Raw genomic sequence first — 13,120 nt, forward strand, 5'->3', positions numbered from 1 at the left:
ATTAGACATCCCAAAATAATTACAGAACTTTCTCATAGCATCTCTGTGCATTTATACGATACATTGAAAATATTGAATAGCCATTTGTTAGTCCTCTGGTTTTGTTTTATCCAATTATAATCAAACACGTAAAACAGAGAACCTCCTGCCAGGCTTCCAGGATGGAGGCAGTAAAGTATACTGCTGCTATGTCTCAATTCCAACACCTGACGCTGGATACCTACTGTATACAGGTACAGTGTGTATACTAAACACTGGTTGGTTTACAGTGTGTGTGGTATCTAGGAATCCATACAGTAAGGAGTTTAGTTTAGCTATAATCCGTCTTTGTAGGAAAACTGCTGGAACCACCAAAGTAGCCGACTGTATATGGTGGAAAATCAGAGCGTCATAAGAACCTGGTCAATCTGGTCAATATTTAAGCCAACAGTGGACTCCTACTCCAGGATGTTAGAAACAAAAGAAAATGTGGAAACACCCCAAGTAGTTTCTCCTTTTGAGTTAGTGTGCTCAGTATGCTGTGTATGCTTATGGATGCGGGTGCTTTCGTGGCTGCATGCATGCTGTGCTTGGCTTGTATGTTGTTGTCATGGCTCCTGTATACAATGTTCAATGGCTCTGAGTACCAAATATAAATGATATCCTACTGTAAAGCAGCCAAATCAGGGAAATGGATGATTGTAGTGAGTGTCAGGATGCTGGAGCCTTGCTTATTGGTCTGGAAAGTCAGTTTGGCGCTGACATTTTTTTCTCCCTCTTGTTTAAAACACAAACAAACATCCCCCCGAGCAAGGCAGTGTCCCATGACCATGACTTGATTGACACCTGCGCCCTATTTTGGCTTCATCTACTCTGGAGTCATTGAACCTTCAAATATTAGAGTTTTGATAGTGTGGTAGTTCTCTCTCTCTCTCTCTCTCTCTCTCTCTGTGCGTGCGCGCATGGGCAAGAGAGTGAGAGCAAGTAATAAAGCGGGAGAAAATCAAGTGTTTTATCTGGTCTGGTTCTGTCCCTGTGTAAAGAGAAGGTTATGGTTCAGTCTGAAACCTGGACCACCCGGGTCAACAATAATAGCCCTGTCCTCTCCTCCTAATGAAGTATTTATGGGAGGGGTGGAGTTAGAGTACCTGTCATTATCACCCATTGATAGATACCTGCCTCGTTCAGGACAGGGGAAGGAGTTGCAGGGAGTCAGTGGGGCAGGGCTTCATTAGAGGGGGTGGGGGCTCAGTGCTCGGTGCAGGGGAGTGGAAGAGATTGATGAAGGATCAAAGACATGGCAGTAATTGCGTCCTGTTTGCTGTTTGAGAGATGAAGGAGCCCCCTGAGAACCTCCTCTTCTAAATACACCTCCTCCCCAAAGCTACAGCTCAGTCACCACAGTGTTACTCACTTTCCCACACTCCTTGGAAGAGCTTGTAGAATTCATATAAAAATGATTGTGTGTGTGTGTGTGTGTGTGTGTGTGTGTGTGTGTGTGAAGAGAGCCTCATGAAAATAGTGACATAAGTTACAACAACAGTAAAATGTCATACTAGTTGGGTGGCCATTCTTGTGTGAGTAAAAATCTAACCTAGCCCCTATAGTGTATATCAGTGGAAGACATACACTATGTGTTCCTGAGCCTGCAAAGCCAGGAAGGGAGTTTTACAGCATTCCTCCTCGTTGGTGCGTCACGGAGCCTTGACTTTATTACTGAGGAGGGTACGAGAGGTTCCCATAAACTCTAGCAAGTGTTTCTGGTCTGACATTAAAAAGGGATTAGCATTCTCTATCTGTTGTGACCTCTGAGTACATCCACTAATGCATCCAGATCACATACTAGTTCATTCAGTGGTGTGCTGGTGGCATTCTAACATCAATTTCTGAACAGATTTAATATAATTGAGAGTGATTGGAATTCTAAAATCATTTCTGAAATAGCATGGTTATAGAGTAAAGTAACCCTACCATTGAGACTGGAGGTTTTCATTATGACTGGTCTTTGACCCACATTATAATCCAGCCTTATTATAATCTTTTATAATTTTGTCATCTGGAAACGCTATTGGCCAAACGTACAGTATGTTGCTTTAATCCATGATTACCCTGCCCAACCCGAGGTGAGGTAATACTTTAGTCCAGATGTTTACTGGCTGTGATAGACAGACAGATACTATTTGGGCCATTGGAGCATATTACACCCTGTTATGAAATTCTGTAGCTTATACATATGTAATAACAATATTATCTGAATGATTAAAATGTTAATATCTGTTAAGTGTTCCGCATAAATAAACTATGTTGCTACAGTGGTGAATGTGAAGTAGAGCCAGAGGTAATGCTCTGACATTAGCAAACAAACCTGATGATGTTATTTGTGACAGTCTGAATGCATCTGCAGCTCTGGTTTTATAGCTACAATCCTCACACTGCTCAACAGACAACACCCAGCCTCTGATTACAGCTGATGCTGGTTTGATCTAGTGTTCAGGGATGTGTTAAGAGTGCACTATAGCAGGGGTACAGTAGGGGGGGAGGAGAAGGGGGGTGATCCTTTTATGAGACCCTGGCTGAGAGGGACTGGATCTGAAGCCAGACTGAAGACCAGTCAACAGTGAAATACAGTAGCATCATGCGATACCCCACCTGGGCCAGACAGCAAGCCTCACACTCGCTATTGTGGGGAAATGCAATGTAATGCCATACTACTGTATGTCTCTCTGTCAAAGGCATCTCTGCTGCTTCTCCCTGTGTGGTTTATGTCAGAGGAAGTTTTCACCCCTGGAATCTCCTGAAGCCCATGGATATGAGCCCAAATCCTTCATGCCCTCCCTGGCCTTTCTCACTCACACTGGGGCACAAACGTCCTGTATGTATCCCTGATCCGTTATGTACTGTACAGGCTCTGGTTTACTCTGTGTGAGCCCAGCATCTGCTTGGAGTTTTCATCCCATTGCGTAACGCTGCATGCCACCCCTTACCCTACCTACCGTCTCTCTCAAGCACACATGCAGGCAAGGGCATGAACACACACACACACACACATACACATACATATACATACATACATACATACATACATACATACATACATACATACATACATACACACACACACACACACACACACACACACACACACACACACACACACACACACACACACACACACATATACATGGTTTAACATCATCCTATACTTTTCACTCTTCCCAAACTCTTTCCTGATGCATACAATTTGCAGACTTAGTATTGATTAGGCAAGGCAAAGTCATTTTCTGCACATTTCAATGAAGCAATTGCACATAAGCTTTGTAAATTATGTTTATTTTAGTATATCATACACCCTTCATATTTAAGACTCATCAGTGTGTCCACAAAATCACATTCCAACCAGAATTAGCACTTGTGCAGTGTTACATTTTAAGTCTGTTTAGTCTTGCAAACCACAAAGACTTCCATCCCTTATTAATTAACCAATAATAATCTGACCAATAACACTGAGTTGTGTCTTATCCTGGCACATGTCAAAGTTGTTGTTTTTTATAGAGAAAAGGCAGCAAAATATGTGAATAGCTATAAGTGCTTATATATATAAGTGACCAAGTCATTTGACTCTGTAAGCTACATATTAGTCAATACATTTTGGGACATTTTTGAATACATTGTATTGTGTTGTTCATTGTGGGGATATACTCTATGTCAGATCCCTGAGTTTTTAGACATACAGTAATTATGTCCCATAATTGTCAATAGAATTTGAAGCATCCTGGCAATTTATACCAATGACTCGCACACAGGCGGGTTATCCGAGTCCTGACTGTGCATGGAGCTCAGGCCAGTGTCTGAGTCGTCATCGTTGGCATTGCATGTCTTTGAAAGGCCCCTGGCTTGCTCCACCCACTCGCTTTTCGTCTCCAGGGGACGCATCATTGCTGCCTCAGTAACCACAGAGTTGCAGTCATTGTCCTCGCTTGGTGTCTCGTCATCCTCTATATACAATGAGTTCACTTTCTCCAGCAAATCCCGTATCTCCTTTTCTTTCGCCCCCCAAATATCCTGGGTTACATTCAAATCATTCCTAATAGCCTCCAAATCCGTGTTCAAGCGCAGTCCAATGTATAAACTAGTATCCAGCTGCGTTTTGATCCTCTCCTCCTCCAGAAGCAAATCGTTATCGAATGATGTGTCAGCCTCGAGGGCTAAAGTGTCTGTGTGTGTCGCATGGGCTGTTGATACCCACATAGCGGTCTCTCCCGCGCTGGGTTTCACCTCTTTACTTGACAGCTCCTCTTGCCTTCGCTTCATCCACCTCTGATTCAGTTCCTCTTGGATCTCCACAGTAATACTGTCCATGAGCGCTTCGTGCTCAGCCAATTCATCCTGAAGTCTAATCACCTCCTCACACCGTTGGGCATACTCCTCAAACTGGGCAACAGCCTCCGCCGAGCACGGCTTCTCACCCTCCTGCTTGGAGAGCCCGTCAGAATGCGCATCCACTAAGTATGTGTCCTGCACGTAATTGATCCCATGCATTTTCATCCTGTCAAAATGAACTTTAGCTTCATACATTTCTATCTCTCTGTCCAGTTCTTTAATTCTCTGGATCTGTTGGCGGATTGTGTGGTCCTGGGATATGACCAGGTGAACCAAAGTTTCCATTTTCTCCCCAGTGGGCGCATCCTTGGACACGGTTTGCGCCTTCTTTTTATTTATTTTATCCAACTTTCTGAAAGCTTTCCTAACAATCCGACGTTGTTTCTCGGGTGAGAAGCCCATGGTGGCTCTTGCTGTCCCCTTGTAAATGCACGGGCTCTCCTTGCTGAGCACCACACGGGCCTCTGCGCTCCGGGGTCCATGGTTAGCCAAAGAAGCCTCATTTTTAACCAACACAAAGCGCACGTTCTCCTGCTCCTCTCCCCACGCGCCCCAAAGTCGAAGGATCTTCGTTTTATTGGGCAAAATTCTCTCAGATCCTCTCCATTTTTCTACGATGCAATAGGACTGGGGTGATCCCGAGAGCATGGCTACAGAGACACATTGTTGCAAGTTTTGATCCTCTAGGAGCACATTGACCACATCTGCACAGGTGGTGCGCTTTGACAGTCCGGAGACAAGCTTCTCCTCTCGGCAAACCCACACAGATATCTTACTTTCCTTGGACTCCATCATAAACTAAAACTAAACCTTTTCCCCCTTTAGATAACTATTCAAATTACGTTTTTTGAGGATGGAAACGGATTGGAAAAGAGTTTTGTCATTTAAGTGCTAAATTAATTGTACATCCGCATACGTTAGAATAAAAAGCAACATCCAACATTCTGAGATAAATTGTTCATTTTACGCTCAAGTAGTTGGTAGCGTATGGGAAGTCCTTGCTGTCGCTGTTTGCTCTGTGTCCAAGTAAGCACACTCAACTGCGCTCTTTGCGCGCTGTGCTTACAACCGGAGACTTTGATCACATGACAACTGTACAGTTTCAAAACTCAACAAGTAACACCGCCCATACAGTTTGTTACTCTCCCAGAGAACCTGATTGCGTATTTTGATAAAACGTGATAACAATGTGTATTTAACTAAGCAAGTCAGTTAATAAGGTACTGACATCCCTAAATCAGAAGATGTTATCTTACTGCTGAACATCTATACTTTTTAAAACCAAAGACATTAGCATGCAGTGTACAAAATAAGACTAATTTACACACATCTGCATAGGAGGCTGTAGCCTAATAGATTGCACCATGCATCTTCTCTGGGTGACACACATATGTCACTTGACTGACAAACACCCCGATAAAACAGATGGTAAAAGAAAAACAACTGTATTGAGCCAGCTTCGTGGTTCCACAGTATATAGCCAGGTGGAATCAATGTTGTTTCCACGTCATTTCAACAAAAACAATACATTGTGATGATGTTGAATCAACGTGGGAAACGTAAGGGAATGTCATATTTTTTCACTTAAATCCAATGACATGCTGACATTCTTTGTTGATTTTATGTTGAATTCTCATTACATGACGACTCAACCAAATGTAAACCAAAACTAGACGTTGAAATGACGTCTGTGCCCCGAATGGGATGATCACTTCCTGGTTCATTCAGAAGGCAGCGTTCTAAACTTGATCTCAAGGATTTATCTGGAATTAGAGAGACATTCTGTCCCCCTGCTGGTACCTGTCAAGTGAGGACAGCTACACAGCTACACATTTCACACCCATTATGAGTGTCCAGTATTATTCCTCTTGTACTCAGATACAGCTGTGTAAAAGCCTCCCTGGAAACAGGAAGTGTAGTAGTCCAAATCTGTCAGGGCTCTGACCCCTGGGAAGATTACACTGGTGCACTGTGCATGGATTTAAACATGTCTCCATAATCAGATCCTCTCACACACATGAGCCAGACAGACAGACACACATCTGTTAGATATTATGTGGACAGTGTCAGTGGAGAGAGAGGATAGGGAGAGGGCATTCTGTAGACAGGCGAGTTGTTCTGTCTCTGATTATTTAAGCACACAAAACTACTGATGTTACAGTCATTACAACGTAAAACCATTACAAGGTATAATCGATGTGTGAGTGAGTGAATGAGAGAGCAATAGACATACCTAGGCTCCAGGTTGAAATTTGCTATCACTTTTTACACCAGTGTTACAGAATGAGCATGTCAGTGCAACAGCTAAACAGCAGCACCGTGGCCATCAGTCTTTTTTAGGTTGGTCCAATGGACAAGTCTTTTCATTTGACAATAGCTCCATCTGGTGTTATAGCATTCAGTGTTACCCATGATAACTGTTATTCAAAAAGGAAAGTGATACATTTTACAATGACACTAATGCTTCATAAGTTATTCACAAAAATATATATAATTAAGTGCAATAGTCATGCTAGATCTTATTCAAAATGAACAAAGCACAGAACTTTAGCTGTGAGAGGGCTTTGCTCTAGGGATAATAACATTGGGCGGCAGCTAGCCTAGCAGAACTTTAAGAGCTTTGGCCCAGTAACTGAAAGGGTGTTTGTTCATGTAGTCGGCTGGGGGATTCTATAACCATCTGTTGATGTGCCCTTGAGCAAGGCACTTACCCCTAATTCCTCCTGCAAGTCGCTCTAGATAAGAGTGTCTGTTAAATGTAAACAATCTTTATCGAAGAGTGCAGCCTTTCTAAGTGGCTTCAATGTTGCTGTTATAGAGACTTCTTTTGTAAATTGTTGTCCCAGATTATGAAATCTAGTTTCATAATTGAAAATACTGCCACATGGAGACACTGTAACAAGGCTGGCACCAATACAAAAGCCAGGGAATGGCTCCCTCTGGTGTGTAATTGTGGTTAGTACAGCTGATGTGTTCTTACATATTATATTTTGTAATCTAAAGGTTTGGTTAGATTTTAAGTATTCATTTGGAGATGCTCCCCCCCAAAATTGTCAGTTGATCACAGAATAAAAAGGGAGACCATATTTTTCCTGATTTATTTAACTTCAATATTGTATACATACAAAGTATCTAGAAAGCTACAAAATATCGACCACTTTATCAAGAATGCATCAAAATGTTACGGAGCAAAGACAAGACCATATGCAGTAGAGAACACATACACATAGCAGGTTTTATTTTCTGTCCCTTGCTCGCGTTACTGTCGTGGATATGAAAAGTTATCACACTTCTGTACCAAGAAAAGCCAGGATATATCATTTTATACAAAGCACCTTTTTTACAAAGAAAATGTCTGCACACAAACCCAATAGTTGTTTTTATGATACTATCTGAACTATGGAAAAGTTCACTTTAAAACCAACATCTTAAAATGGTAATAACCAACATCTTAAAATGGTAATAACCAACAAAAAAGGTACCAGTACCTACATTTAGACAAAATTACAAACAAATAACAACAAGAGCTAAACTGCTGATATGTCTGTGTCGAGATTCTGTTATTATGCTTTGTGTCCATTTTATTCAGAGTGTCCTCTAGACAATTCATCTGATCAAAGGCAACAGTCTTCTGGTCCCCAGAGACATGGGAGGTACAGTCAGCTGTTCCAGCCTGGAACTGACATGTCAAATGTACCAGCAGTGTAGCAGTAACAGCATCACCACCCTCTTGGGGCTTGGAATATACCCAACATGTAATCACAAACCATCATATACACATAGAACAATAAAACAGGAACACCTCAGTAAGTAATTCATAAACGTGAACTAGTACACAGGGCAAAAATTAGATAAAACAGGTAACAAAGGAAAAACACATATGCCTACTGAACTCCAGTCTCCATAGGGCTGTAGCAAAAATACTGAGCAATTGAACCAACATTGTCTGTATCCACCAGAAACATTTTCTGCAATGATTCAGAATGAGACGTTCCCATAAATAATTGAGTAAGAATCAGGAAAAATGTATCTCTTCTTAAGGTAAAGTTGTAAGCCTATGTGACTTCACAGCTGCTGGAACGAGTCACCATCCTCCATTCTATCAGTTGCTGTCTGGTCAAACAGGCCTTTCACAGACTATACATTTACACACATGAATAGTACAGGTACTCTTCTTAACAGGTCATTTCTTAAAACCAAATTATATTAATATATCATTTATTTCACCATTGATCGACTCACTCACTGTCCCTTGTCATCTAGTACAAACCTTCAGCAAGGCAATGTGGTGATTGGTGTCATTACATCTCTTTTTGGTTTAGCAACACTTAATTCATAATTATTTACTATTTTCATTTGCTGGAGATTTTAAACCAAAGGCACTTCCATGCTACAGTGCAGGACATGACTAGAGATCGTATGTATCTCTGTATTTTTGGTCTTTCAGAACAGGAAAGGCAAAGTCAGTTCTTATTTATGTTAAAAACTAACTCAGTTCAACTCGCATGTTTGTGGTAAAATTTTGTACCAATATGTATATTGGTGAGTGATTTAATATATTTTTTGTGCGTGTTAAAAACAAAATACATTCTTAAAAGTGAACCAAGGCCAGTTTGACACCATACATTAAGGCACTGTACACTGTTACACTTTGGCAGATTGTACTGTAGGTGAATTCCTACAAAATGTGAAAATTAGTCACCCAGCTTAGGAAAGAGATCACAGCTTTAGTGGCATCTTTTGGAATTCACACGTCCGTAACATGTTTAAGGCTCGGAATTGGTGTAGGCCACAGATTCATGGGGTGGTGTGAACGTTAAAGGCAGCGACATTGGCTAGAACTTAGTAGAAATTACACCGCAATGGCCAGACAAAATGCATCATCTGTTTAGAGGCAATGAAACTGCATACTGAACACAGCCCGCTGTCTAAGAAGTGATCCATTTTCTCATGGTTATTTCAGGATATCCTAAAACCTTAAATCACACATCTAAAGGAAAAAAGGTACAAGTTAAAATTGGCATGTCCTAGAAGGGGAACCAAGTGCTTAGGACAAGGTGGCAGTCCACTCAGAGTAGCTAAAGTAGTGCTTTCATGTTTTTAGAATCAAATCCATTTGAATGACTCGGACACACACTGGAACAGGACAGATGTATGGTTTCCGTATTGCAATGTAAGACGTGTGAGCCCTGTCTGAGGCAGAGACACAGGTTGAACTAGGCGTCTGTAGTGTAATCACAGTGCATTCATTCTGCTGTTAGTGTCTAACACCGTGGATTGTCCACAGGGATCGGTATCTTATTTCCCTGAAAGAAACAGATGTTTTTGTAAAGCAATAACTTCACTATTATGGTGCCCACAATCACCTGCCTTCGACTAACTTTCGTGTAGCAATTTTATTATCCCCAAAATGTTAAAAAAAAAATGCTTTTCTTTGGAAAACCAATTGGTCAAGTGTGTATGTACGGTTTGTATATCTATACCACAGGAGGCTGCTGAAGGGAAGACGGCTCATAATAATGGCCGGAACGGAGCAGATGGAATGGCATCAAGCACCTGGAAACAATGTGTTTGATACCATTCCACTGATTCCACTCCAGTCGTTACCACGAGCCCGTCCTCCCCAATTAAGGTGCCACCAACCTCCTGTGACCTATACGCTCACAAATCAACTACAGATATACACATAGTTTACAGGACCAATGGGGAAAAGACAACATCTTCCTAGTGTTTTCTAAGTGTACATTACAAGATCAAAGAGGAAGAAGACAACATACACATAATGTCTGTTGACCAAATTAAACCCAACCAACAGATTCCTTACATACTGCCTCTTATATATGTACATCCTACAAACAAAGATTGACTTGCCATCCTTAAAATGAAAAACTTATCCTGCATCAAAACATAGAACAACTGTACCGCAATTCACAGCTGCAGTCAAACATCAAATACATACATTAATATACAATGAAATGACTAACAATAGGCCTCGCCCAAAATGTGACCGAAAAGCAGTGCATGTGTGATTTTCAGCTAGAGGCACTGTCACTTTGTTTTGAGGTTTTTTAGTCTATGTAAAGGGAGGATTCAGGGGGTTCAGGAGTCTCATTCCTTCACCAGTCGGTAGATATGATGCTGGGCACCGTGCTCGCTGTTCGACACCTCAAACACACACGCCATACACAGCAGAGTCTCCTGTGTGTCCCTGTTCGTCACCACCTGGAAGAGACGGAGATGTCATGTTAGTCATTCAGACCTAACGCAATCCCACTCCATGTAATGCAATGAGCAGTCTCTGGAGAGGAATATGGGTCTCGGGAAAAGGACTTTCCGATATTAAAAGGCCCACGGACAGATGTCAATCAGCAAACAGTGTGACAAAAACAAGTCAATTTGTAAATCTAAGGAATTTAAAGGAGTGGGTGAAAAGAAATGAAACAAACAAAACCGGGGCAGGGTTGAGAGTGCACACCCACACATGCATTAAAAAGACCTCTCTCTGCAGTGGAGAAAAGGACTTTAAGCCCCCATGTGATGGCTAATAACAGGGGTCCCCACCCCCTCTGATCGCTCCCCTCCCCTCCCCTCCTCCTTTCCTCTCCCCTGCAGATGATAAGGCTCCTCACACTGCATTCCATCCCCTGTGGAATGTTAGGAATGCAGGAGCAGGGAGTGAGGCTCATCTCAGGCCCCAGTCAGAGCTCCTCTTTTCAGGTTCGCTGGAGCCAAAGGCGCCCAGCAGAAAGCTAGGATAAAGGAAAGGGAGGGTCCTAGCCACAGGTTAGAGTAGTGGGAGACTGGCTTTTGTAATTGCCTGCTTAAGGAAGCAGTAGTAGGACGGACAGGACAAGAAGTAATCCTTACCAATAGAATGGTGAAGTTCTCCAGGACACTGTTCATCATGTATTTTTCAGGCAGGTGTTTGAGCTTGTGGATAAAGTTGATCATGTATTCACACATGGGAGACCGGCTTATCCTGTACACAAAGCGTCCGTTCTCAAACCGGGCATACTCCGTCTGGGGAGAGAGAGAACCAACATCCAGAAATGTGTGCCGCATATACTGATAGCTATGTCACACATACTGTATACCATCACTATATCTGCATCGAACACGTCACCATCCCTAGGAGAGGAGGTGACCTTGACAATTTATTGTTAAAACAAGAGACCGCCTGGATCTTTAAATTAAAGACCCTCTGTCCCTTCGGTCTCATCGTAGAGTTTGATCTGAAGTCATTCCTGTGATGATTGTGTTTTTGTTATCCATTGTAAATAAAGTGTTTGTAGGCCTATATGATGTAGCCTAATTGTATCTATGATCGTATGTTATCCATTCATGCTTTTTTACATGTTCTATTGATATTTGTAAATCGACCAATGAAATCATGCCACAGCTGGCCAGGATTACAGACACCTGAGTGTGTCCTTCCAAACTACATAAACTAGTGACCCGCAATGTTTGTCATTAAACCCCGATGAAGACAGCTTGTCTGTCGAAACGTTGGTAATACATTTTTTCATCTGAACTCCTAGAGTGTGCGGCTCACCGGAGAACCTCACCTGAGAACCTCACCTGAGAACCTCACCTGACCAGGTGTGCGCTTCTTTCCACCTCCACATATACTGATGACTGAATATGTCATTTACAGAATATTATCTTTTTTTTTAAAACAATAAGACAGATTGAGTACCCACCTCCACCTTCTCGACCACCTGCTTGCCAAAGGAGCACACCTTTGTTGAGCAGGTGATTGTCATGTTCTCGGAGCTCTCATACTGACTGGTCACTCCATAGAAAGCCCCCGCTTCATCCTGAATGTTGCAGTTCAAGTCAGCCTGGGAACCACAAATAACACAATATTAGTCGTTGGTTAGACAGAAATGTGTTCCATTTCTTCATCCATATGAGGTGAGAGAAATGTGTTTTAGCCCAAAAATGGCCATCATCACAATACTGCCCCTCCAGTGAGAGGGCAATGAGATGACAATTTAATGGAATGCAGAATGTTGTATGGATATTCACCATGCAATGGAAAAATGTTAGTGTAGATTGAAAGTAGTCATTTATCTCAAATAAATAATGACCTACACCTGTGAATGTATGACCATCTAGTGGGGCATCAGTGATCAAGTGAATGGATAGTCTTAAATAAATGAAACACTTCTTAGCCACCTCTGAATGACTATGTAAATGTAATCCATATTTGGAACTAGATTATAAGGGAGATTAAATGAAGTTATGTTCAGAGGCTGATTCATGCTAGTGAAAAGGAGCAGTGCTCTGAGGGCAGCTCTCCAGGTCCAGGACATCATGTTCATTATGGGGACAAAAAGAGCACATATCCTTCTATAGCATCCTCCTCCTTCATTAGTCAAAGCAGTTACACTTTAATTATTGTGCAGATTGTGCCTTTCATTTGAAATTCAGATTGGCCGGTCACTTCAAACGGAATTTGAGCGGGCTGTTCTGGCTGCGACGGCGAGGCCCACTTTGTTGGCTGCCGCTAGTTAGCATTTTCCATTGGGCTAAAATACATGCAATGTTTAAACAGCCATTAAGAGTGCAACCAGGTCACTCCATTGTTTTTAGATATTACACTGAATTAGCGAGCGCTTTGATCACAAGTTCTCCTGCTATGCGAGGCCAAATATAGCAACATGCATTCTGCAGCCATCTTCAGTGTTTAGCCTCTGCTTAAACCCATTCACTAGAGATGAAACCAAACAAATTCAGTTTTCTCTGGGTTGTAAAACAG

The 13,120-nt window shown here is 42.0% G+C and overlaps 2 protein-coding genes across 7 annotated transcripts in view; both read right to left on the reverse strand.

The window, feature by feature from the left end:
• Positions 1 to 3,288: 3,288 nt before the first annotated feature.
• LOC115112817 (ras association domain-containing protein 10-like) lies at positions 3,289 to 5,385 on the reverse strand. Its single transcript, XM_029639816.1, has one exon. It carries the CDS (start codon positions 5,152 to 5,154, stop codon positions 3,760 to 3,762), a length of 1,395 nt encoding a protein of 464 aa, XP_029495676.1. The 5' UTR covers positions 5,155 to 5,385; the 3' UTR covers positions 3,289 to 3,759.
• Positions 5,386 to 7,438: 2,053 nt separating this feature from the next.
• LOC115113636 (transcriptional enhancer factor TEF-1) overlaps positions 7,439 to 13,120 on the reverse strand; it is a 78,124-nt gene continuing 72,442 nt past the window's right edge. For all 6 annotated transcript variants that reach the window (XM_029641505.2, XM_029641504.2, XM_029641503.2 and 3 more), the window contains 3 exons: positions 12,060 to 12,200; positions 11,227 to 11,379; positions 7,439 to 10,581 (listed from right to left, as the gene is read on the reverse strand). In XM_029641505.2, the coding sequence (XP_029497365.1) occupies positions 10,468 to 10,581; positions 11,227 to 11,379; positions 12,060 to 12,200 (408 nt within the window). In that variant the 3' untranslated portion in view covers positions 7,439 to 10,467. The remainder of the gene's footprint in view (positions 10,582 to 11,226; positions 11,380 to 12,059; positions 12,201 to 13,120) is intronic.

Source organism: Oncorhynchus nerka, linkage group LG28 (assembly GCF_034236695.1).
Source record: "Oncorhynchus nerka isolate Pitt River linkage group LG28, Oner_Uvic_2.0, whole genome shotgun sequence".
Classification (NCBI taxonomy): Eukaryota; Metazoa; Chordata; class Actinopteri; order Salmoniformes; family Salmonidae; genus Oncorhynchus; species Oncorhynchus nerka.